The sequence below is a fragment of the Colossoma macropomum genome, unplaced genomic scaffold (assembly GCF_904425465.1).
Source record: "Colossoma macropomum unplaced genomic scaffold, Colossoma_macropomum, whole genome shotgun sequence".
NCBI lineage: Eukaryota > Metazoa > Chordata > Actinopteri > Characiformes > Serrasalmidae > Colossoma > Colossoma macropomum.
In genome coordinates this window covers 6,545,365-6,569,131 of record NW_023494791.1, presented here as the reverse complement: position 1 = coordinate 6,569,131, position 23,767 = coordinate 6,545,365, and the positions used below count along the sequence as shown (strand labels likewise).

At 39.1% G+C, this 23,767-nt stretch overlaps 1 protein-coding gene across 1 annotated transcript in view; it reads right to left on the bottom strand.

Moving 5' to 3' along the window:
- Nucleotides 1–1,323: 1,323 nt before the first annotated feature.
- rps6ka2 (ribosomal protein S6 kinase, polypeptide 2) overlaps nucleotides 1,324–23,767 on the bottom strand; it is a 62,045-nt gene continuing 39,601 nt past the window's right edge. Inside the window, 11 exon segments of the mRNA XM_036573717.1 lie at nucleotides 1,324–2,475; nucleotides 5,292–5,429; nucleotides 6,693–6,810; nucleotides 10,016–10,092; nucleotides 11,577–11,738; nucleotides 13,302–13,460; nucleotides 15,282–15,371; nucleotides 15,529–15,654; nucleotides 18,847–18,977; nucleotides 21,281–21,383; nucleotides 22,800–22,864. Of these exon segments, the coding sequence (XP_036429610.1) occupies nucleotides 2,350–2,475; nucleotides 5,292–5,429; nucleotides 6,693–6,810; nucleotides 10,016–10,092; nucleotides 11,577–11,738; nucleotides 13,302–13,460; nucleotides 15,282–15,371; nucleotides 15,529–15,654; nucleotides 18,847–18,977; nucleotides 21,281–21,383; nucleotides 22,800–22,864 (1,295 nt within the window). The 3' untranslated portion in view covers nucleotides 1,324–2,349.

Here is a 23,767-nt window from a genome sequence, read left to right as displayed (position 1 = left end):
CATGTTTCTGTTCCTGATACATTAGGTTACTGGTTTTAGTCTGCAGGTCGGTGCACTGATTTCTGGGCAGCCTACACTTAAGAGAACAAATCTAAAGCAATTTCTCCCACATAAAAAACAAGCCGCGACCGAGGCCTTAGGAAACACGCAGCAGAATCTCATCCTGTCAAGCTTCGTTTTGAAAAAGGAATTTCACAGTGGTACAAAAATATTCTGTTTCCTGTGTTGACTGTGCATATTATACAAAATCATTGTTTCTCTGCACCCCTATCATGACGTTTGTTTTGAGAGACTGCTACAAATCCAAGTAAAGTACACTGGGATTTCCTAAATGTAATGAATAAACTAGGAGAGCAAGTTTGACATCATTATGTTGCCATTAAAGCTGTGCTTTCATGTGTTTTTAAATTAAAGCATGAAGCCCACTGTTAAATAGGATGTGTGAATTTGCCTTATCTTACATATTCTGTACAGTAATCTTAATGTTAGATGTGCAACCTGAAATAAATGCAGTGCATAAATAGCGTTTTGTATTGTGTAGCGTTAACGTATGTATACGTGTGTGTGTGTGTGTGTGTGTAAACACACATATATATATCACCATTGTCGGAAGAAAATCTCATATCTCCAAAATGCTAACTTTACAGGAGAAGGAAAAACATACTTTACTTTTAATGTAAGTCAATGGAACCAGACTTTTTTCCAAGTCATTTTGGGTCATTTCTTTTGGTCCATTCTTCATTAAATTTACACACAATGTAAAAGGAAATAGATATTTTCAAATTATCTCAAAAACTGAAAAATTACAAAAATGGAGATCTGACAGCAGCGATTTATATAATATATATATATATATATATATATATATATATATATATATATATATATATATATACACACATATGTGTGTGTGTGTGTGTGCGTGTGCACCTGGCCTTTCTAAGATTTTAAAATTTAAATCATACATCGCATGTACCATAGGCTTCTAACGATAATGTTCAGATGGCTATGCCTTTGTCCATTTTTTTACATTCTCTACTCGTACTCTGCCCACATTCTGCATATTCTTCATGCTGTTTATTAAAAACTGTCAGCAAAAGTTAGTGCAAAGCTGTGGCACTTATTTACAAACTTTCCCATCAAGCAAAACCTTATGAAGTGCACTTCAAATAAAATAAATATTTTTATGGTGTCTTATACAAAATAAATATAAATAAATAAATTCTAATGAACGAATAAATAAAACAACAAAAATAAAGCAAAACACTATTGACCTAATTAGAATAAAATATGAGAAATATTATCTTCAGGAATGAATGAATAAATAAATAAATAGGTGAATAAATAAATAAATAAGTGCACAAATGAAAGCATCTTTTTTAAAAAAATAATTCTTGTTTTGCATAAAGAGCTAGCAATAAGCTAAATGATCTCTACATGGCAGGAGACCACAACTGAGGAAAACAAAATAAGCCAATAAGTCAAAGGAAAAAGAGACGGTTGATGAAGAAGCCACATAATAAAAAGAGGACTACACAGTAAGGGTGAACCATGTTTCACAACTTTCAAAATGTTCACTGCGCTTCCTGCGGCAAGTGAGAAGTATGTACACCAATTCCTTTTTTCATTCATAAAGTCACTTACATCGCATGCATGTTGTTTGTATTGTCAAAAAAAGTCAATAATGCTGGTAATTTCTGCTCAAGAGGTTCATTGTTAGTATGTTAATTACGTTTCACCACGTGAATTGCTGCTACTTCTCTTTCGGTCCGCCAGATTTGTGTTTAATTGGACGCCGACATGAGCCAGGGTCATAAAATCAACCAATTTACTCAAAAATCTTGCTCACCAAACCATACAACATATATGTGGGTGTACGCTTGAATGGCAGCGGTTTCACCCCAGCTGTTGAACATAGCTTAGTTAGCGTGCAGCAAGCAGTGAAGGCCTTGACAGACCAGGTTTCTGACCAACCTACGATTTGTGCTCTTGGTTAGTGACATAAACTTCTTCTAAACTTCTTGCTCCATCACTATGATGCACAGGTTAAGTGCCTTTCCTTCACAAAGTTAGACCTACACCTGACAGCAGTGACACAAAGAAATCCAGCAGGAGCTCTAGATCTAATATTAATGACCTCAGCATTAATATTAGCAGCTATCTGCCTCTGAGCTTCCAGAAGCTGTGTGTGTGGAGTCAAATCCGTTGTGAAATTCTGCCGTTGCTCAGCCTCAGTGGACACGTTGTTTGCTCTGCTTTCTGCTCTGGGGGTCCGCCTGCTTCCTTCTCCAAGGCCGGGCTCTCGGATATCTTCACAGCTCGTAGGGGACGCTGTTTGTGGATGGCGAGCTACAGGCAAGTGGATGTCAGTCTCTTCATGCCTCTCCTCTGAGCCAGACAGGATGCGAGGACAGGCTCAAGCTTCGGAGCCTGTGGCGTTCGGTTGAGAGCCGAGTACGTGGCAGCCATCGCCCCCTAGGAGGTCAAACAATACACTGCTGAAGAGCTCATCTGTCACAGTGGTTAAATCACTTCACACTGGCCTTATGTATAACGTGACAAGTCCAAACTTGGTGGCTTAGTTTTACTTGTAGAGGTACTTTTATTTCAGTGAGATCTGTGATTTTATTATGAATTCAGAGGTTGTAAGTATGACTTGATTTGTGTTCAAGTGGTTTTGGTTGGGAATGAGATGGATACCCTGGAAATAATGTTTCTGGATTTTTTTGTTTTTCTGTCATGAAAGACAGTCTGTGTGTTTTGCATTACTGCAGCAAAGTGAAGAGCAGAGGATGCTTAGAGAAGAGTAATGTTTTTTTTATGCAGTTTGATGTGTCACATAACGTGCTTATATACATGTTTCCATGTGTGGATGGTTTTAGCCTGCAGTGTTAAGGTTGTGGCTGATTAATAACTGAAATACAGCCAGTTTATCAGCGGTTATCATTGCTTTTTTGTTGACTCGGAAACTCGGGGCTCACTGAAAAATCCAAGTTTCCCACTAGTAAATACGACATTGTGGTGGCATTCCTGTGCATTCATCTCATAAATCCGATATTTTCGACAGGACTTGAAGGCAGCATTTGTCCAATATGAACTGGCAATATCTGTCTGACATTAAAGACCTCCTGCACATATCAGCTTATGTTGTGTTCTACTTGGCTTGGAAATGAGAAGTCAGAGCTTAGAATTAAGTTATTTTCAACTTCTGCGCGTTTGTGCTACAAAGTGGGGAAAAACACAGATGGCTCCATGAAAGCAAGGACTGTTAGCGACAAGCTAGCCACCTAACATTAGTGATTTATGTTAACGTTCATCTACATTCTCAAAACTGCAAACTTCATCATCACTGTTATAAATTTACAGTGATACAGATTTAGAACAACTCTCTGTATATTGGCTGATCTAAAGCAAATCTCATTTAAAAGTAGAGAAATGATTCTTTCTGACTATTGACGATGAGAGCAGCCACGTTGATTCAACGTCACACCCTGATCTGGGAGTTGAGAATATCATCCCGACATTCTGAGTAGGAATTCCCAGTTGAGGGCGACCTTTCATCTTTCTTAGTCGGAAGTCAGAGTTTCGGTCGAACGCAGCAGCCACAAATAAGCGAAACTATCACTGTCCTAAAACATACTAAAATGTGCTAATAAGAAGATTATGACACGGCAACTTGCAGCTAAAGAAGAACGTAAAGTTGAGCAGTTTGCAGTTTGTTAAATAGATTAAAAAATGGTGTATTTTTGACGTTGTCAAATTTATATTCCACTCTTTCTGTCAAATATGGTGTATAAGTTAGAACTGTTAGTGTCCTGGCCTGGCTAAGTTAGCGATGTAGTAGCAGGTAGTGCTAGCTTAGCAAATAGCCAGATTCACACACCACAGCACAGGTTTCATTCCTGCAAAAAGCCTCACTGACACATATTTAGACATTTGCAGGAGCGAAACTTTGCTGTTGCATGTGGAGCTGTTAGCTAAGCTACTCTTGCTTCACTTTACTGACGTTGTTAACAAAAGAGGCTGTGTTAGCTTAGCTGGCAGGCAAAGAGAGCATCACACACCACAACACAGGATCACCAATGCTTCACTGACACAAGTTTAGAGGAATGAGTGATTGGCTGGTGATGGAGTGACGGAAAGACACAATCTAACCTACTGTGGTGTGTTGAGCTAAGTTATTAGCCTGCCAAGCTAGTGCTAGCAAAGCCAACTCCACTGTATTCTCTGCTTAACATTTAGCATTTGTTGTTGATTTTGATGGTTGACCACTTTCTGGCAGGTCAGTTGTGAAGCTTAGGCTTATTTGCTGTTTCTGCTCTACTCGCTCAATTCCCAATCTTGCGTCTTGCTCGTAGGACAGTGGGGGAAAGAGGCAGAGTTTGGAAAGTAGGAGGCAATTTGCATAGCCGTGCATATTTTTGTATCCTTAATTATCGTAAAGGTTTAGGAACGCTCCTCCTTTTAGTAGCTTCATGGGCATAACAATAATAATATAATAATAAAAGAAATATTTGACAAATTATGACTCAACATTTTTAGATGCACTTTGATAATTCCAGAGTGAATGACCTTCTGTAATAGGCTGCACCCAGAGCTCTATTAATAATTGTAATACTTCTGAAATTAAACTGATGTAACTGGTGTAATAACTAATCTTTCAAGTCATGGCCTTTTTTACAGATATGTTATCCTGTATGAATCTGCTAGTCCATGAATGTCCAATCTTACCCACAAAGGGCTGGTGTGGTCGCTGGTTTCATTTCTATACAGCAGGGATACATTGGATTTTTTTCCTCTTGTTTTATCAGTTAGTGTTCGAAGAACTGGTCACTGACGCACCTGCATTGTTGTAATGAAAGTCTGCAGCCGCACTGACCCTTGGCGAGTAAGTCTGGACAGTCTTCGACTAGTCCGTTACAAATTCCGTTACACAACCTCAACTGGTAAAACTAAGCCTCTACCTAAGACCTTTACATACTGATGCAATCTTTCAGACAACCAGGTGGAGGCGATATTGTATCTTATCACATTACAAAGGACAAACAAATTTACAATAGGAGTGTCAAGACTTGTCCTGAAGGGCTACAGCACTGCAGAGTTCAGCATTCTGCCTTTATTAACACATCAGACTCAACTCATCAGCTCTATAGACTTGTGTTGACTATTAGAAGAGGAAGGACACGAATCTGTGCAGGCTTGGGGACCCTTAGGACAAGAGCCTGACCCCCCTCCAATAAGGCAAAGGTTTGTATAAAGATGTAATGTTGGGCAGCCTTGATAAAATCTACCTTGACCAACTGCGCGTCCTGGCGAACGAGGTGACTCTGAGATAACTGATCTCGATTTACGATCCAGGGGTGGCGGAGAACCAGAGGGGCGGTCAGCCTCTGGTGAGGGTCAACGTGCAGCATTTTAGTCACAATATCCTGCGAAAACAGAGTTTACAGAGGATTGTTTTTATGTGAGATCATACCACAGTAATTCCAACAATTACATGAGTCATGCGGTTATGGAATGTACCTCCAAATGAGGAATGAACACAGGTAACTTTAATTTGAGGTGCCAGTATCCAAATAATGAAATCACTACTCAGGTATTTGTTGTGTTTCATCACCGAAAGATGGAGAAAATATGCATATATGCTGATTTTATGTTTTAACACAACTATAAAACTGAATTTGCTTATATTTGCAACTAAGTATGTTTTGTTATGCTTTGCTGCTCTGCAAGCAAGCACCTTAACACCGCCGTGTTGCCAAGGACATGCTGATAAGGACGTGACTGAGAAGGTAGAGATGGTGTGTCTTTTATTGCTTAACAGGATAGGCTGATGTTAAGCCCAGAAGCCAGTTAAAATATATTTCTCTGACAAACTAATGATGCCACATTATCCGCTAAAGAGGTAAATAACACCTGTATGAGTCTCCATCAGCATCCAGTGTTACCAGTTAAGCTGTAGCTTGAGCTCATTATAAGGCTACCTTATCAGAGCCAGAATCCATTGTTACTCATCCAACATGTAAACCCACCAACATCCATCAGCGCTTTATGTTTTGCTCCGCATGATGATACATTTTTGTGCAACAACAGTCACCTAAAAAGGTAAGCTAACGCTCTGCACTCACTTTCATCCATAACAAAGATCGTATTTAAGGTAAACCAAGGCAGTGCATGCCTATTTAAGTCAATGCAATGAAAAGTGATGCAGTTCCTGTCTGCTTAAGTCTGGTGTCATCCACTTCGCCCCTCCTCGTCTCCCAGGGCAACAATAGCAGACTGTGCAGAAGGACGTGAACAAACCCAAAACAAGACACATTTTTCTTGTTTGGGCTCAAACAGTCTCAAATTGCCAAAATAGTCACAAGACCCTAGCAATCAAAAAATGGCCACAAGTTTGCCATAAAGGGGAAAAAGTAATTACTAAAGTTTGGTGAAGTGGGCACAATTTTCTGATAGACTTGATTATCTGTTGCCTGCATAAGGGGGAATGAGTGCACTTTCCCCCTCTCCAAAACCACGTGCGCAGAAATATTTTTAACTTGCTTCTTGAATCCTCTACGACCAAAAACTTTTTTTTCCTGCTCCACAGTTAAGCATTCATGAACCAATACATGAATATCAAAATTAGATGGAGTTACTCCATATTTGACCAAATGTTTTCTCATGAACACAGACGAGAGTGCTCTAACCTTAGCAGCGTCAGACACTGTATCCCAGTTCCCGCCAGATAAGACATATTTGCCACTGCCGATTCGGGCCAAGATCTCTTCCGGGGTGTCATCTGGCCCGTTGGCGAAGGGTGTGAACCTGTCGGGAGAGAGTGTGTGAAAGGTTGAGAAGGCAAAATTACATTCGCTTGAGTCTTACTGGCAAAACAAAGCAAGAGAGATCACAGAAAACACTCTATTTCCTTTTTTTTTTCCTTTCCATTATGTTAAAACCTTTCTAGGTGCTATATTTAGCCGCCGCATGTGGCCAGGTTAAACGAGATGAAATACGGCTTTTCAGATGTCCTGATTACACGGAGATTTAAAGCTCAACAAACGGACAGGAACATTAAATTGTTTTGCGTGGCTCGATTCCCGATAGCACAGTTACTCTGTGTGCCGGCCGCTGATGTGACCCAGGTTCACCCTGTAATCCCTGCGACCCTTCAGAAATTAGTCCTTGTACGAGCGGCGGTGGGAGGGAGATAGCTTCTGAATAGTGTTCTCACTTGTTTGTACCACAGGGAGATGGGTCAGCGGCAGATTTCATCTAAAGTATGGACAGGTGTTGCATGAACGGCTTTGCGGCTGTATCACTCCCACAAGGCCAAGCTGTCGACTCGAGGGAGCATATTTCAAATATCTGTGCTATGGAAGTCTGCAGCACTACAGATTTCACCAGTTGTTTTAACTTCGGTCATAAGCCTTAACAGACTGAAACACATCTGTGCAATCTGGGTAGATCAGCGCTCAAAGTTACAAGGAATATCTATGGGGAATTAAAGCGGAACTCCACCGATTCTTCAGAAATACATCTCGCTGAGATGTAAACAAAGTCATTCAGAGTGGTTTGATGTGAAATGGTGCACTGTAGAGAAACTTACTGACTCAGATTTCTTTACAGTGGTGGTGATAGAAACCAGGGGTCGCCATGACTACAACACAGATATAGCCATTTTATTTACTATTCAAAGCCACAGTGACTCTATACGTGTCTTCTGTGGTTTTATGTCTTAGTCATCAGGCAGTGTATTCATAACCATTTTATGTAATAACTTTCTGTGGAGCTTTTAGAGCCATTCAACTCTTCAAACGTCCGGTTCCAACCACCAGCACACCATTCTCTAGAATGGAACATTTCCCATTAAACCACTCTGTTTACATCTTAACTACTGGTGATATTTTGAAAAATGGGTGGAATTCCCCTTTAACAGTAATATGGAATTAATTTAGAAAATTTAACGATAATGATAATGATCAGTTTCAATATGATCAGCCAAACTGGAACACTGAACTAAACACTGAACTTCCTTTCTTTACGCTGGTGGAAAAGACAGAAAGTTCACATTAAATGCCTGAATGCGTCTGCAGTAGCGCTTTCAGTGCGAGAACAACAGAACCGGCATCAACCTATAAACAAACCTGAATAAAGCAAAATGAACTCTCTCCTGCATTTATAACAGCAGCTGTGAGACTGAGCAAAGCATATAAATAGTCATAAAAAGCACCTGCATTTTAATAATAATAGAGCTGAAACTAAAATTCATGCTCCACTTCACAGTGGCTTACACGCTTCCCTCAGGGATGAGCTCTTTTCTAAAATGTCCAACCTCAGTGAGTAGCCAGTCTTGAATACGTTAATGGGGAAGCTCATGTAACGCCTGTGCGAAAGCCTGCAATGCTGCAATAGTGTTTGTCTTACTGGGGCCTAGACTTGTGATATAAATATGTATTGCATCACCTTTTCCACACACTTACTCAGTGCTATGGTATTTTATATCTTCGTATCCAGTTCTATTGGTGTGCTACCTGAAGAACCACAAGGTTTAGAGTTTTTCCTGATCCTGATTCAGTGATTCGACTCAGGAAGGGATTAATAACGAGTCAATGAGGTGACTCAGGTATGTTCAAGTAGGGAGGACACCTAATCCTGAGGTGTTGTGAAGCTGATAATTACATCAGGATGCATTTCTTTACATCAGTACATCGTCATCTTTGTCAGTAGTTCAAGAACATTAAACAGCTGATCATGAAAAAGACAAATTTAGATGAATTATAGACAGCCTGTAAACAGCAACAATAACCAGTGTATAGCAACAGTAGTAACTGCATAGTAACAAGCAGCTGATTGGATGTCAGACTATTATGCCACTAAAAGGGATGCACTAATCATGTATATCGGAACAAAACCTCGTATCTCCATTTTTTGTTGTTTTTCAGTTTTTGGCATAATTTGAAAATGTCTGTTGCCCTTTACATTGTATGTAAATTTCATGACAAATGGACCAAAAGAAAAAACAAAACGGCCCAAAATGACTTGGAAAAAAGTCTGGTTCCATTGACTTACATTAAAAGTGAAGTATGTTTTTTGCTTCTCCTGTAAAGTTACTATTTTGGAGATACAAGGTTTTGTTCAGACAGCAGCGATATTTATAGCCAATTGGTGTATCGTTGATTGTGTGGCCGACTGAACATTGAATGAACATTTTCAGTACTTTCTATTAGCCAAAGGCACAATGTAAATAACATTATCTGCTCTTTAATGGGAATTTTAAGTTCTCAAATGAAAAATCATTGCCTATTTAAATAACATGAATCAAATACAGGGCTAAAAAAGTAAAAGGTGACTGGCTATTTAGTTCAATGACTAATGCATAATTATGCTATTTTAAGATAATTATGATAATTACGATAATTACAATATTTTGGTTCATTTGTGGCAGTAGAATTAAAATACAGCGCGAGTGCTCTTACCTGCCTCACATTATTTACCTCATAAAACTGCAACACAGATGAGTCAAAATCAGAATATCAAATCGAATGAATGCTGAGTATGAGTTTGGAGTAAAAGTCTGCAGATTCTGGTCTTGGTTGATTGCAGTCTTATAATTTATTTTTATTAACTGTTGGATTTTTCCTCCTGTCCCGTCTTCAACAGTTTATTTTTGCAAACCATGATTACATACATACAATTGTATAGAATTCTGTAAATTTAGTTTTTCAAAGCCTTATTTTAAGTCTTACATTACTGTTTGACTGGTGCTTTTTGCCCATTTCAAACAAACCTCAGAAAAAAACATACTGCGGCGTATATTGTGTATCATGAAAACATCACTTAATGTTGTGATGCTATATATCTGCCATATCACTCATGAACACAGTTAGACACATGTAGTGTACCGTACATTTGTTTTAGTTTTGTGTTTTATATTTTGTCATAACATTGTTTGGAGTGACATTTTAAAAGGCACACTGACATTCATGAGCGTGTTAGTGTGAGAGGGTGTGGAGACCAGGTCACTCACCCTGCGAGCATGGTATACAGTAAGATTCCCAGACTCCAGATATCACAGGCAGCATCGTATCCCTGCTTCTTCAGAACCTGCAGCAGATACAGGCTATTTGGGTCACATCACAGCATGTCATGGCATAACGAGAGTCAAATACTACTTTCAGTGGTCTTATGTCTCTGTTCTGTATTCAATGATAGAAACAAAAGGAAGCTAATACTGGCTAGAGGTGTGTTTTTTAATCAGCACTTGGACTGGTGTTGTGTTGAGTTTTGGCACATTATATTCCAAATGTATTCCAGTATCATAGCATAAGATGGTATTTAAGCTTAAATTTAAAAAGTTAATGAACCCATGCTTAATGGTGCCACTCTATGGTCACAGAGTGTCTCAGAGATTGTTCTGATTGGACTGTTTTATTCTGCTCTGCTTCTCTTAAAACTGCACCAAAGGGAAACTTGCACAGTGTAATAAATACTAACTAGACATAACTTTACGATGACGATAACGTTACAATGTATTTTCAATTGTTAATTGTTCAAAGCAACCAGAAGCACCCAACAAAATACATACTTAAGCAATAGAACACGAGAGGGAGTGTGTTATCATGAAATAACATGATGTTATTCGCGATAACACACAAATCTGAGTGTTCTATTGCTTTTATACAACAGCTAATAAATAAATAAATGTATATAAATATATATAAAAAATAAATAAATAAATAAACTGGGTCGTGAACGCGGCGTTTAATATGCTTTAATGTTCGCAGTTCCTTCCACCAAATTATAGTTCCTTAACAAGCAGCTTGTTGTTCCGTCAGAGCAACAAACTCCGCTCACTCGCTGCACAGTCTGCTGTAAGCCTCGCCTTTTGAAGTACTGAGCCATTAAACTGCCGCAATATCAAGTTTAGCTCAGTTTTGTCATTTTTGCCAGATCAATATTGATGTTGTTTTATTCCAGCCAGTCTGTAAAGCATCTTACAGCCCATTTAGTTTGGCGAATGGTGTTGGGTTCATTTCTGGCTGATTCCAGGTTGTTTAGCTGTTCTTCTGTCACAGCTGCCGACTGAAAAGCTACTCAGTGGTGATGACAGTTTGGGAATTTAGTGTAGTCTCATCTTCAGAGTCGGACCAAATCGGCTAACGGTCAAATGTGATCTTAAAAGTATCCATTTTCTGTTTGTGGCAAAGTAAGAAGTAAAACTGTCCAAATGGCGTGAGCGTCTCCTACAGCATGTTAAACTCATTGCTTAGCAACGGCGTCTCAGTGGAGTGATACAGTGTTTGTGAAAAAAACGTGATGTTATGGCGAAATCAGCTTGCGTGACCGGAACTAACTGTTGTATAAATTACAGTAAACTACATTTTTGTGTCTATCAACACTGCTAAAGCTAAATATTAATACTGTTGCGTAATGACGCCCAGCACTACTTGACAGTTATATTTGACTGTGCTGCTTTCTTCTTTTTTGGTCTTGAAGGTTTTATGCCTTCTTTCTGGCTGTTATATAAAGACCCTGCTGGACGTCCACTAAAAAAACAGTCATAGAAAGAATTTAGAATGTTTCAATACCTCCGGTGCTACGAAGTTGGCAGTGTAGCAGGGGGTCATAAGGAGGCCGTTTTCAGCTCGGAGCTGTTTGGCAAAGCCGAAGTCGCAGATCCTGATGGACTCTGGGTCTCCCGTCTCATCCACATACAGGATATTGCTAGGCTTTAGGTCTCGATGTACGACCTTGGCAGGAAGGTAAAGCCACAGTGATGGTCATTAAATGAAATACTGTGATGCAACACATGCATGTATACAGTTTTTTAATACTTCACCAGCTAGTCGTGAAATGCTCACACTAATTCAGTAAGACATCATTTCACAAAGAGTGCAAACAATATTTGATGTTGCCATATCTCTACTGAACAAATGCTTCAAACAGTCAATGTCATTAATGGAAAAAGTATGTGAACTTCTAGGATAATGACCGCTTCAAATGTCAATTCGGGGTAGGTTTGAGCTGCCGCATCATATAACAATAACACCCCAGCTATTTACAAGAGGAATCAGTTCAAGTGGAATATGGGCCAATCAATAGAGAGTTCAAAGGATCTCAGAAGTAAAGCTGTTGATGCTCATAATGCTGTAAAGAGTTACAGTAAACAAAATAAATAAATAAAATCTGGACTCTTATCAGTCCACGGTCAGGCAGATAGTGTACAAATGGAAGAAATTCAGCACGATTGCTACTCTTCTCAGGAGTGGGTGTCCTACAAAAGATCAGTGCAACAGCTCGAAGAAGAATCCTCTGATATCCAATAGGCTAAAAGTAAGAGGAATGTTTATATAACCGATAGCTTAGATGAAAGAAACGTGTTCAGTTTCAGCTCTGTGCACAGAACAGAGCCCCTTAATAGGTTTTATGTGTGTGGATCTACATAGGGGTAATTTTTTATCTTTTAAAGGGCCCATATCTTGCATATTCGTGGATTTTATTTTTCCCCATGAGGGCCACTTATAACAATAGTGTGGTTTTATATGCCAAAAACAGTCCTGCTTCATTTTTACTTCAACATTTTCCAACCTCTTTTTATCCCTTTATTAAGCAGGATGTTTTCGTTACTGTCCCTTTAAGACTGATTTGTGTAAATGAGCTCTGTTCTGATTGGCTGCCCTGCACTGTTCCTCTCTCAAAAAGTGGTCCAGGCTGAAACACTCCTTATACATTCAGTATAAGTGGCTTTTAGTGACATCACAAAAAACAGGCTGTTTTTCTTAGTTTTCATATATAGACTGAATGGACTAGAAGTGAATGGTATGTATGAGTGAATGGAAAAATCAGTTTTCCAAATTATGGGCCCTTTTCCAGTTTTCAGTTTTGGAAACTGTTTCTTCACTTATTTTCCTTTGACTTTCTTCTTCCTTATGCAAGTGGATTATCTTCTATCTAATCTCCTCAGCAGTATCTTCCTTAGCCACCTTACATGCACATGAGAAAGAAATACGGGAGGCAGCTGAGGTGAGTTGCTGGTGTGAATGTTATTGTCTATTTGAAGGGAATCATAATGACAAAAGCAAAGAGTGGACCAATTAAACACTGACAGATTTGGTATTATATTTAGTGTTGGAGGCTTTTGTGTAATTTTTGTTAAATATGTTTCCAGCTTTTTTGACACTGAAAAATGAAAAGCTTTATGGCCATTTTGACTAGAAATTAAATAAATGAATAGGTGGACTTTTGCACAGTGCTCCACATGGCCAATAAAGTTTGATTCTGACATGTATGTGAAATAGAGAAAGAGAACTCACCCCCTGTGAGTGTAGATACTCCACAGTCTTGGTGATGGTGCACAGCACGGCTGAAGCCTCTCTCTCTGAGAAGCCCTTCTGCCGCAGGATTCGGTCCAGCAGCTCTCCTCCTCGCATCAGCTCCATAACCAGGTACACATACTTCCCGTCATCATAGACCTGCAGAAGCACACAACACAGCACTCTCTCATTCTCCCTCCCTCCGGCCCACTGCAGGACTGCACTCAGGGCCAGAGGCCAGCCAGCAGAGTGCAGGGCTTACGCAACCACAACATCATTTTAAAAAGGAGGGTCAGTCACATCACGGTTTAGGTAGCATGGAGAGGACGAGGCACCTGAGGTGAATGTCGAATGGGGTTAGCTTTATGCCTTGATTATAGGTTTCTAGCTGCACATCACCCTATTCATTAATATGAATACCAGTATCATCACGTGTTTACAAATTGCTGCTCACATTCAAAGCCATGCATGGTGGAGCACAGATCTATTGGGGTCAGCTCTGCTGCCCTTACAATATTCAGTGTACTCTCAGGTCCTCAGGCAATGGACTCCTAGATTGACCTCTCAGACAGATCCTAGGCTTGGAAGGTCATACTGTTGTGCTTCAGTTTGAGTACAGTGTTTGAATACACACATACACATATGAGCATATGCACATACACTAGTATTCACTCTTTTCATTACTTTAAAACCAATTTTGCTGCAGAAACATGCATGAAATGACTTGAATACGCTCCACAGCTACACAAGTTTCAGATAATTAGGAGGGACCTGTCAAATGTTAAGAAATTAAAGATGAGAATGATGAGAGGAGCTGCAGATGATTTCTTTCCATAATTACTGAGAATGCTGCATTACATGCTTCCTTCGAAATGGTGATCACCTCTCACGGTAGATAACCTGACAAGAAAGTACTATAAAATAATCATAGCAAATAATTCACCATGTAATAATTTCTAGAAGTTCCCAAAACTTAAAATATTGAATAAAACTAGACGTCTGCTACTCGACCTGAGCCTGACGAGTTTGGGCTGATTTTTCTCTTGTAGCTTGGTTTGTTTTCAAATGAGTGATTTTTTATGTAGTAGATTTTCAGGCTCTCTCGCATTCTCCGCTTTCTCTCTCTTTGTCGTAACGTAGTGCTGCATTTGGAGAAGCTCCTGAGTTTGAGGAATAGGTGAATGTGCTCTGAATGAAACCGTGGATGATGAGATGGATGTGTTGTGTTGATTGATCTTATCCTCAAAGGGTCAATCAAGTATGAGTGTGTCTGATTCTACTTGTCGATCTGAGGGGATAATAGCTGATCAGAGGAAGGTGGATCTGTTCTCCGTCAGGTACAATCAGCAATTTCACAAAAAATATACTGACAGCTAACGCACGTGTGAAAAATACCAGTTAATCCCAGCATCACATTTTATGTCAGCCGAATCCAGTGTTTAGTAATACAGCAAAGCTCTGTAAAACCGTGTTTGTGCAGGTTCGGGCTTTAAATTTAACAGTATCGGTCAGGTTGGGTTTCAGTCGTGGTGAGGGTCGGGGTCAGGCTTCGATTTCACACCTGTGCAGACCTCTAAAAACATCTTTTGGTATCTACTTTGTAATATTTCAAACTACATTGTATAAGGTGTTATCGAATAAAATAACAATTATTAATACGACAAGTGATTCCAAACCTCAGAACAATATTGCAAGTGAAACATTTTGAAACTTAGTTCCTTTTTCTGTGGAAGATATTCGATATAGATAAAATCCTTTATTGTCTTATCTTATATTATGATTCTTTGAGTATACAACAGGTCAGGAAAACCAGCAGGCACACCAGCCATTTGTGGATAAGACTGGACACCCCTGTGATAGGAACTGCACAATTACAGTACAGGGTGAGACCCCCAGTCTGCCAAGAATGATGTTCTTCAACATAGAAATGTGAAGTGTGAGTTTGCACAATTGAGCTGTTTTTCTTCAAACATGACTCACATCTTTCAGAGTGATGATGTTCGGGTGCTGTCCGTATCGCAGAAGGATCTCAATCTCCTCAGACGGGTCCTTCTTAGCTTTGTCAATGATCTGAAACGAAAACAAAACCTGTCACAGCACTGCCCCAGAAACCACTGTCAACTTATCCTGCTCAATGTATGAAAAGTGCTACCGAAATAAAGTTATTACTGCCACTGAATGCTATTTTGGGAGAGGATCAAAGCAAGAAAAGTCCAAATTCCCTCACTTTAACAGCATATTCCACGCTGGTGATTCTGTGGATGCAGCGTTTGCAGACTGAATACGAGCCGACGCCGATGTCCTCCTTTATTTCATAGCCGTCAGTGAAATGGACGTTGTTGCCGTGAAGTTGCTGGAACAAAGCACAAAGCAGAAAGTCAGTCAGACGTCCAGAGGTTCAAAAGAAACCTTCTGCTAATATGGAAAATTCGCTTACGTGAAGCCTCAGACATGACATTTTCACTTTAGCATATGTCATAATCTTTAAGCTACAGACTGGAAAAACCTTCTAATCCTTCCACGTTCTCAGAAGCATTTCACGTCACTCTAATTTTACATACTTTCTTTTTTGCATATCATTTTTAATGCCTTCGGAATGTGGCATTCTATTTCTTACAAACGTTCAGCTCCGAATACATTCCTCGCTTCACTGGGAGTGACAGAAGGAAGAAACTCAAGCAAGTAACTCAAAAATACTGTTTCTTTGGAGAGAAGAGACAAATAATACACGAAGCATGCAGTGCTTTGTAGGGAAATCCAGCAGCCAATCCGCCAAGTCTAAAAATTTATATGGATTCACGGTGAGAGTTTAACAGCCTCATGTTCAATAAAAGCGCACAAATGATCTCAACACAATGTCAGATCAGAACATCTGGCCCTGTCAGTCATCCTGAGACCTGTGTGTTCTCCCAAATCAATAGCCTTCACTCCACCTAGACACTTCAGTGGATTTACTCAGCCAGGTAGGATCCATCTGGCAGAATCAGATCAGCTTATGCAATGGGAGTCTGTTTTTTTCCTGGTCTTCCTCCTTTTTTCAGAGGAATGCATAAGTGAGTCTCAGTGGGCCTGAAAAGGCTGCATCTGCAGTGCCAGTCCAAGGTCAGGCTTTAAATACAATGACTTGAGAAGAAGGCAAAGACAAATTAAAGGGGTATTCCTCCAATTTTTCAAAATTTCTGCATAGTTTAAATCCTTAAGATGTAAAGAAAGTCATTCAGAGTGGTATGATGTGAAATGCTGCGTTCTCAGGAAACAAGCTCAATAAGAATTGTTTACAATTGTGGTGATAGGAGTGGTGGTGATAGGAACCAGATATCTGAAGGTTTTAAAGCCTCTAAAAGCTCCTTCACACAAAATTCTTACATTAAATGGTTTTGATTTGATGCATGATGTCTTAGACATGATTTTTTGAGACAGTTTTGACCTAAAATGCACTTTTTTAAATCCATTCATGGCATATAGTACCCAAATAAAACATGTTTTTCAGATTTGCCACTGTTTTAACATTACATATGAACTCAGAAGACGTGTAGGTTCACTGGTTGTTTTGGGTTTTTTTTTTTGCTTAAAAATATTTTTTATGTCTTCTTATGAATTGCATTTATGTTGTGTGAAAAGCACATCAATGATGTTATGATTTGGTGTTCATTCTGTTTTGCAACAATACATGCCAAACGCTGCAACAGTGAATGCCATATCACACTTTAACAGCTCGTTTTATCCCCAGACTGCAACCTTTTTCTAAAGTACTACAAATAGCACTGACAACTGCAGAGGCGATGAGTGTAAGGTAGGTTAGCACATATACAAACAATAAATACATCAGTATTAAACAAGAACTGGTCTATCTAGGGCTGGGCAAAATGACAATATTTTATCTTTATTGTCATAAATTATATCGTTGATATCATCAATACCAAAAGAACACTGACTACCAACAGGTTTCATTGCAAAGTGAGCAGAATTAGTCCTTTTTATTTTGATTTAGTGCAGTGTAAAACACTGAATAAAAATCAAGACGCAAATTTATTATTTTTATTATAGTAATTTTTATATGTGGCACAACAGCTTCTGTTTTGTCTGTTCCAACTTATGAAATCTCAGAAAAACTAAATATTGTGACGCATATTATGCATCGTGAAAATGTGTTAAAGTAAAACGACAAAATACTTTTTGCCATATTACCCATCCCACTTGGTCTATCATCACTGCATTAGGCTGACTTAGTTATGCTTTGGCTAGCCTCCCAACGCTATGCACATAAAATGAACATAGAATATCAACAGGGCAAAGCTAATGCAGGCTTGTTTTGAACCAGACGCAATGCAGAACGGTAGCAAAGCAGAACATTCTTAAGTTTGTTTTTACAAGGTTGCACATTTCCAACGCACAACAACAGACACAAATTCAAATATCACAAGTATTAATGTCTTTATGTTTAATTCAAACAGATCAGTTGAAAATGAAACGTTGATATAAGCCTTGTATAACATTTGACGTAGCTCAGTAGCTCTCCTCTCAGTTTCCCTACGTAGCTTTACTAACAGCTCTTCCTTTTTCTCGCACAGGCTTTTCAACATCACTTTTATCAGTTCTGCCATCCTCTGGCTCTTCATCAGTGACCAGTTTCTGACACAGGGCTGCTGTTGGCTAGATATTTCTGCTGTTCTGCCTTTGTTGACTATTCTGAACTACTCGTTTCAACCAAGTCTTTAGGCATCATCTTAAAATTTAAGTCCTCTAATAGTGAAAAACTGTCATGCATCCCTCCGGCTCTGACATTCGGAAGGACTCCATTTCCCAGAACTCTCTGGGAGAAACTCGACAATCCAATTCACCTGTTATGTTTATCATATGACTAGCTTAGTATTTAAGCCTGGGCTTTAGTATACATTCTTATTGCTTCTCTCTGTAGAGCTGCTGAGTGTTTCTGTCTGTTATTGCCTTCGTGTTTTCCTGTGTTTTTAGGTTTTCCTGAGTGTATGAAAGGTGCTACATAAATAAACTTGCCTTAACCAGCTGCTGATTTTTAAGGTTAAAAGCATTTAGTAAAATCATATTTGAATCAAATGAACCTAAAACATTCCAACTTTGGTCCTGGAGTCCCCCGCTCTGCATTTAATGTTTTCCCTGCCGTACCACACCTTCTTCAACTCAGTAAATGCCTGTTAATCAGCTAGTTAGTTGGATTAAGCATGTTTTACAGCAGAGAACGCCAGAATATTGTTGCAGAAAAAAACAAGTATCTTCACAATAGTACCTGTGGAGAAGACAAAAACCTTCTTGACTTTAAACGCATGTTAATGAACAATTTCAATTGATCCCTGATTTTTTTACACAATGTGTTCAAATGATGTGGAAAAAGAAAAATCAGAAAAAATGAAGATACATGTTATGTAGGTCAAGTGCACTCCAGGACCAAGACTAGGAGCCACTGAAGTGAATGACACCCTTTTTCATACGCAGAAATGAATCAAAACTTGATTTTAGCTTTGCAACCTGAGTGTGGTAGTTCTCTCCGAGTGGACATTATCATGCTCACCTGTACTATGGGGTTGACAGAGTTCTGCCTGGTATCTGCAATAGACTGCTCCGGCCCCAGGTTAGTGGCCACAAAGCTGAAGCCTCTGAAGAGCTGATGGGCATTAGCACTGGGAGGAACGCCGGGTGAGTCTGAGGGCAGACAACACACACACACACACACACACTTAGCAAGGCAACTAGGACACAGACTCTCCACGGATGGAAACTCACAATTGATCTGCTGTGAGTGGTATGAATTGACTTTGCAGAAGGTCATTCTCACTGTACAGATCAGGCCTGAAGGCTCTTCTGAGCTGGCTGCTGGCTTTTGTACTGAAAGCAGAACAATGACTGGTGCTTCCATGTTATTCACACTTGTCAAGCACAGACTGTTACGTCAGAGGTAATTCCGACAAACTCATGCAGTTTTTTGGGTGCTGAAACGTTTCTGGAAACAGGGCTCAAAAGTTGCTGCGCTGCACTAAAATGATGCATCACTTACAGCTTTTCAGCAAGATCAAAACTGTCAAGTACACTGAGGTATTATCCTATTTTAGACCCTTTGAGATGGGCTTCACAGCATTTTAACTGCTGCCACTTTCTGTCCATGCTCTTGTCTGTTCTTTTGAAGCTTTCTGTACAAGTCTTTGTCTTTGCAAATAGTCTGTCAAACAACCTTTTAAGGGAACACATTATGAGAATCAATGATGTAATTAGTAATGATATAAACAGATGTAATCAATAAAGCATAGTATGCTAATTTGGTAAAACGACATGGAAATGGGATTGTCCAATTGCAGCATTATGAATGTGGCATTTGGATTCATTGACTTACAAGATGTCTCAGAGCAAAGGCTTAGAGCACCGGCGAGGCAATTTGCATATCTTATCATGTAACCTTTCAGTGAGAATGAAGACAAATCTTCAAATTCAGCTATTCATTTACATTTTACAGATACATAGCAATTTATCAGTGTCATGTAAGTTATGTGGCATTTTTGTGAGACTACAAACTGTGTAACGTTTAAATACGACAGCAGAAAGCATCTTATATATATATATATATATATATATATATATATGTTTCATTTCAAAATGCTTTTACAACACGAGGAGGTTTAAAAAGACATATAAAACACTGACACATTTCTGTTTCTCTAATAAAGCTGGTATTACCTTTCATATCGCTGCTGTTGGAACAAAACGTCGTATCTCCATTTTTGCCATTCTTTAGTTTTTCACTTTATTTGAAAATGCCTGTTGTCCTTCACATTTTATGTAAATTTCACGACAAATGGACCAAAAGAAACAGCCCAAAATTACTTGGAAAAAAGTCTGGTTCCATTGCCTTACATTAAAAGTAAAGTATGTTTTTTCCTTCTCCTGTAAAGTTACCGTTTTGGAGATACGAGGTTTTCTTCCGACAACAGCGATATATAAAACTAAGAGACTGAGCATTGCTGAGCAAAAAACAGCATTATGGGTGAGATATTTGAGTGTTATTGACTTTGGAGTTTAGTTAGTGACTGCACAGTCACAGAAGGACTCAGGTCTAAGCTGGTTTAGTCTATGGGAAAAGTGAATGGCATTTTCCAAATCTAATATGTTTTGTCCTGATTACATTTTCCAACTGATGTCACTAAATCCTCTGAGTTATAAGGCTGTTAAAGAATCGAGCATTACACGTCTACACTATTCTATACCAACACCAGCTACTCAAACTGTAGGCTACTACTGTCAAAGCAACTTAACCACCACATTTGCCCCAGCATGCAGCAATGTTCATATTTAGACCTTTTACCAACCTTGTAATTAGAGGATCCATGGGGTGCCATAGCAGCGCTTTTTGAGAATGTCATTCCCATAGAGAAAACCAGCTCAGATTTGGAGTTCTTTACTTAGGCATTTGGGCATGTTTACAGGCAAATGTTCGTATGCAAACAATTCAATTAGGAATTAAGAATAAACTAAGAAAGACGTATGACTAACTTTAAACTGGAAACTCACTTCATCCTTAACCGTAACGCCAGCCTAAGAAATATATCACAATTTCCTCATTTAAAAGATCTAAGTGGAAAGTAGGCCTGTCACAACTGTGAAATTTTAGCTGACAATTAAACACCATATAAATAATTACATTTAACAATTTAGTCTGCAATTTAATTTAATCTGCCTAAAGTAGCCAAACTGGCTGATCACCGTTTCCGAGCTCCCAAAAAAGCAGCTCAAGCTCAAATAAACAAACATTATTCACTGCAGCCCTCTAATGGCGTCAATGCCTCAAAACAGAAGTTAGAACTTTTGTTTTTTTTCTTAAGATCCATGACGTGTCTCAATAAATGCATCTTCTGTTTCTGTTGTTTACGTGTTTTTTCCTGTGCTCACAAGACTCACATTTGCATCACAGGACTCACATCTGCTGAATTTATTTCACTGCTGCACTTCACAGTTACCTGTTGGTGTGCGGGAGGTGAATTCAGGGTCGAAATGGAAGGTGTCCTCTGGTCTGCCCACCGCTGGTTTGAATGGAGGTTTGATCTCTTTTCTGTACAATTTCTGTTGCATGACAAGACACAGATACAAAGTTTAAAAAGATCTTCATTGTCTTTGAAGTCATAGTTTCATTCAACAACTACCACAGAGCCTTCAGCAGATGCAAATATGGCATTATCTCATTCTAATCATTTCCAGCCAGGTTATTATAACGTTCTGTTTTGGACAAAGTTCGCTTCTAAGTCAGATCCTACATACTGAGCACTCTCAGAAAAAGGGTAGTAAAATGTCACTGGGGCAGAACCCCTCTTGTCACTGGGGTGGTTCCCTCAAGGGTACATCTCAGTACCTTTAGTCGGGGAACATAACTGAACCATAATCCACTGAAATTATATTTTCTAAGCTGTACCGACTCCACACACCCCGTCTCGTCTCCAGGCTCTTTATTTTATTGTTCTGTTTTAAAACATTCAGTTATGAAAAGGTACAAATACAAACTTTTCACCTGGAAAAACTTATTTAAGGTTCACAATTGGACCTTAAAACCACTGTTGTAGCTTTGAGGGAACATTTACATTTTTTGTACCTTGATGAAAGAAAAATGTACCCGCACCTTTATTTCTAACAGTGTATGTAGATCACAAGCAGGTAATCACTTCAGTGAGTGTCAAACAAGTACACAAAACCTGTTCTTCATTCACTGATGTTTGTTCTAGAATTTTGGGTCTTGGTCACAATTCTGTTTCAGAACACAATTCTGGTCCTTTCCTAACTGGTGCACTCGCAGTCCTGATTTATGCATGCCCACGAGGCATTCGAGGTTGTAGAGTTTCCTATTTCTCGGTTTAGTCTTCAAAGGAGCGTTACGAGCACCTTGCAATACAGGCTGGAACCAATCAGAGTGGATGAGCTTGTTTACAGCTGACCAACGTGCACTTCTTTACTAATTTATCTTTTCAATGAGTTGCATTTTGCTTGTCATCTACACTGAGCAGAGTCACACACGTCTGCAGGGAGGAGGACTGCAGGGCTTAAGGCAACACTGGAACAGGGCTTTTGTGACTTTGTTCATTTTCAAATCCAATTTCAACAGCTAATTTTTAAAGGTTAACAAGGCAACTTGAGAGCAGAAGAGGAACAGGTAGAATTTGAAAGGCAGAAAGGGAAAGGGGAGAGTGCTCTCTATTCACTGTCACTCTGAAAACAACTCCCGCAATCTAGAGACAGTCTTCAATTCAGCCTGAGAGTGGACTATCTTGTAAGAGGTTTATGTAAGGTCTATTTGTGTGTGTGTGTGTGTGTGTGTGTGTGTGTGTGTGTGTGACAGAGCGAGAACAGAAGTGGGGAGTAAGAGGGCAATATTCAGTTTATCCATCCTTATAAAATCGTGATATCATCAGTTTATTTCTTCTCATGTAATGTCATTAACATTAAAACCAGTTGGATCGAGACAGAAGGTAGTTAAGCGATCACACTCACATTCCAGTCTATGGTTGCAAAGAAATGATGCCTTTTGATTTCCTCCACACCATCAGGTCCGGCTCCTATGGATGAAACAGTGGAGTAAAGATTAGAATATGTCATACCACTATTCTCCACTAGGGCTGCACATTACATTACTAATTATTGTGACACTGGCCATTAGAATGTAATAAAGTAATCTAACAAAAGTAAATTACATTGCTCAAAATAATGCAGACCTTAAATCACGTTATTAGTTTACCAACATGTTTTTAAAATATTATAAGTGTGTTACAATATGTAGCATTTTAATCACAATAATTGTAGTTTGTCCACATCATACAACCCTCTTGTGCACGCTGTCTGTGACATTAAAGGAGACCCGTTTTATTCTATTCTTTTTCATTTTATTACTCTTTACTCTTTGTGCAAGCCAAAAACATCATGACACAGCAATGTTTACTGCGGAAACCCTGTGATTCACTTTTTTTTCTTGTTTGTCACTGCTAAGATAATGCTGTTTCTTGTTAGTATCCTAGAGGGCGCTTAAATGTTTCATTAGCACAAAGATAACGAGTGTATAATCACTCTAAAGCGGCTCTCCAGCTTAACCCCAGGTATTAGAAGCTTGTAACAGACATTCAAGTAACATAATTCAGACTTAGGACATTACAACATGTCTCCAAACAGCCTGTTAGCTTAGCTGTATGCTAGTGATGTGTCATTCACAAACGTGTTGGCTCTTTGAGTCGGCTCTTTTAGGTGACTTTAGCTGACTTGCATTGAAGAGATGTTTCTGTTTGTAAATGAAGACATTTTTGGTAAATTAAAACAAAACAAAGATCCCCTGTTTAGCTCTGTCCCGTCATAATCCCTAAATCTGCTCTTGTTGTGTTAGCTTGGCTCTGGTTTTCGTCGTTTTTATGTAATTTTTAGATGTGTTTCCAAGTGTGCCTCGTTAGCTCTCCTGATTTTTGACTTTTGCC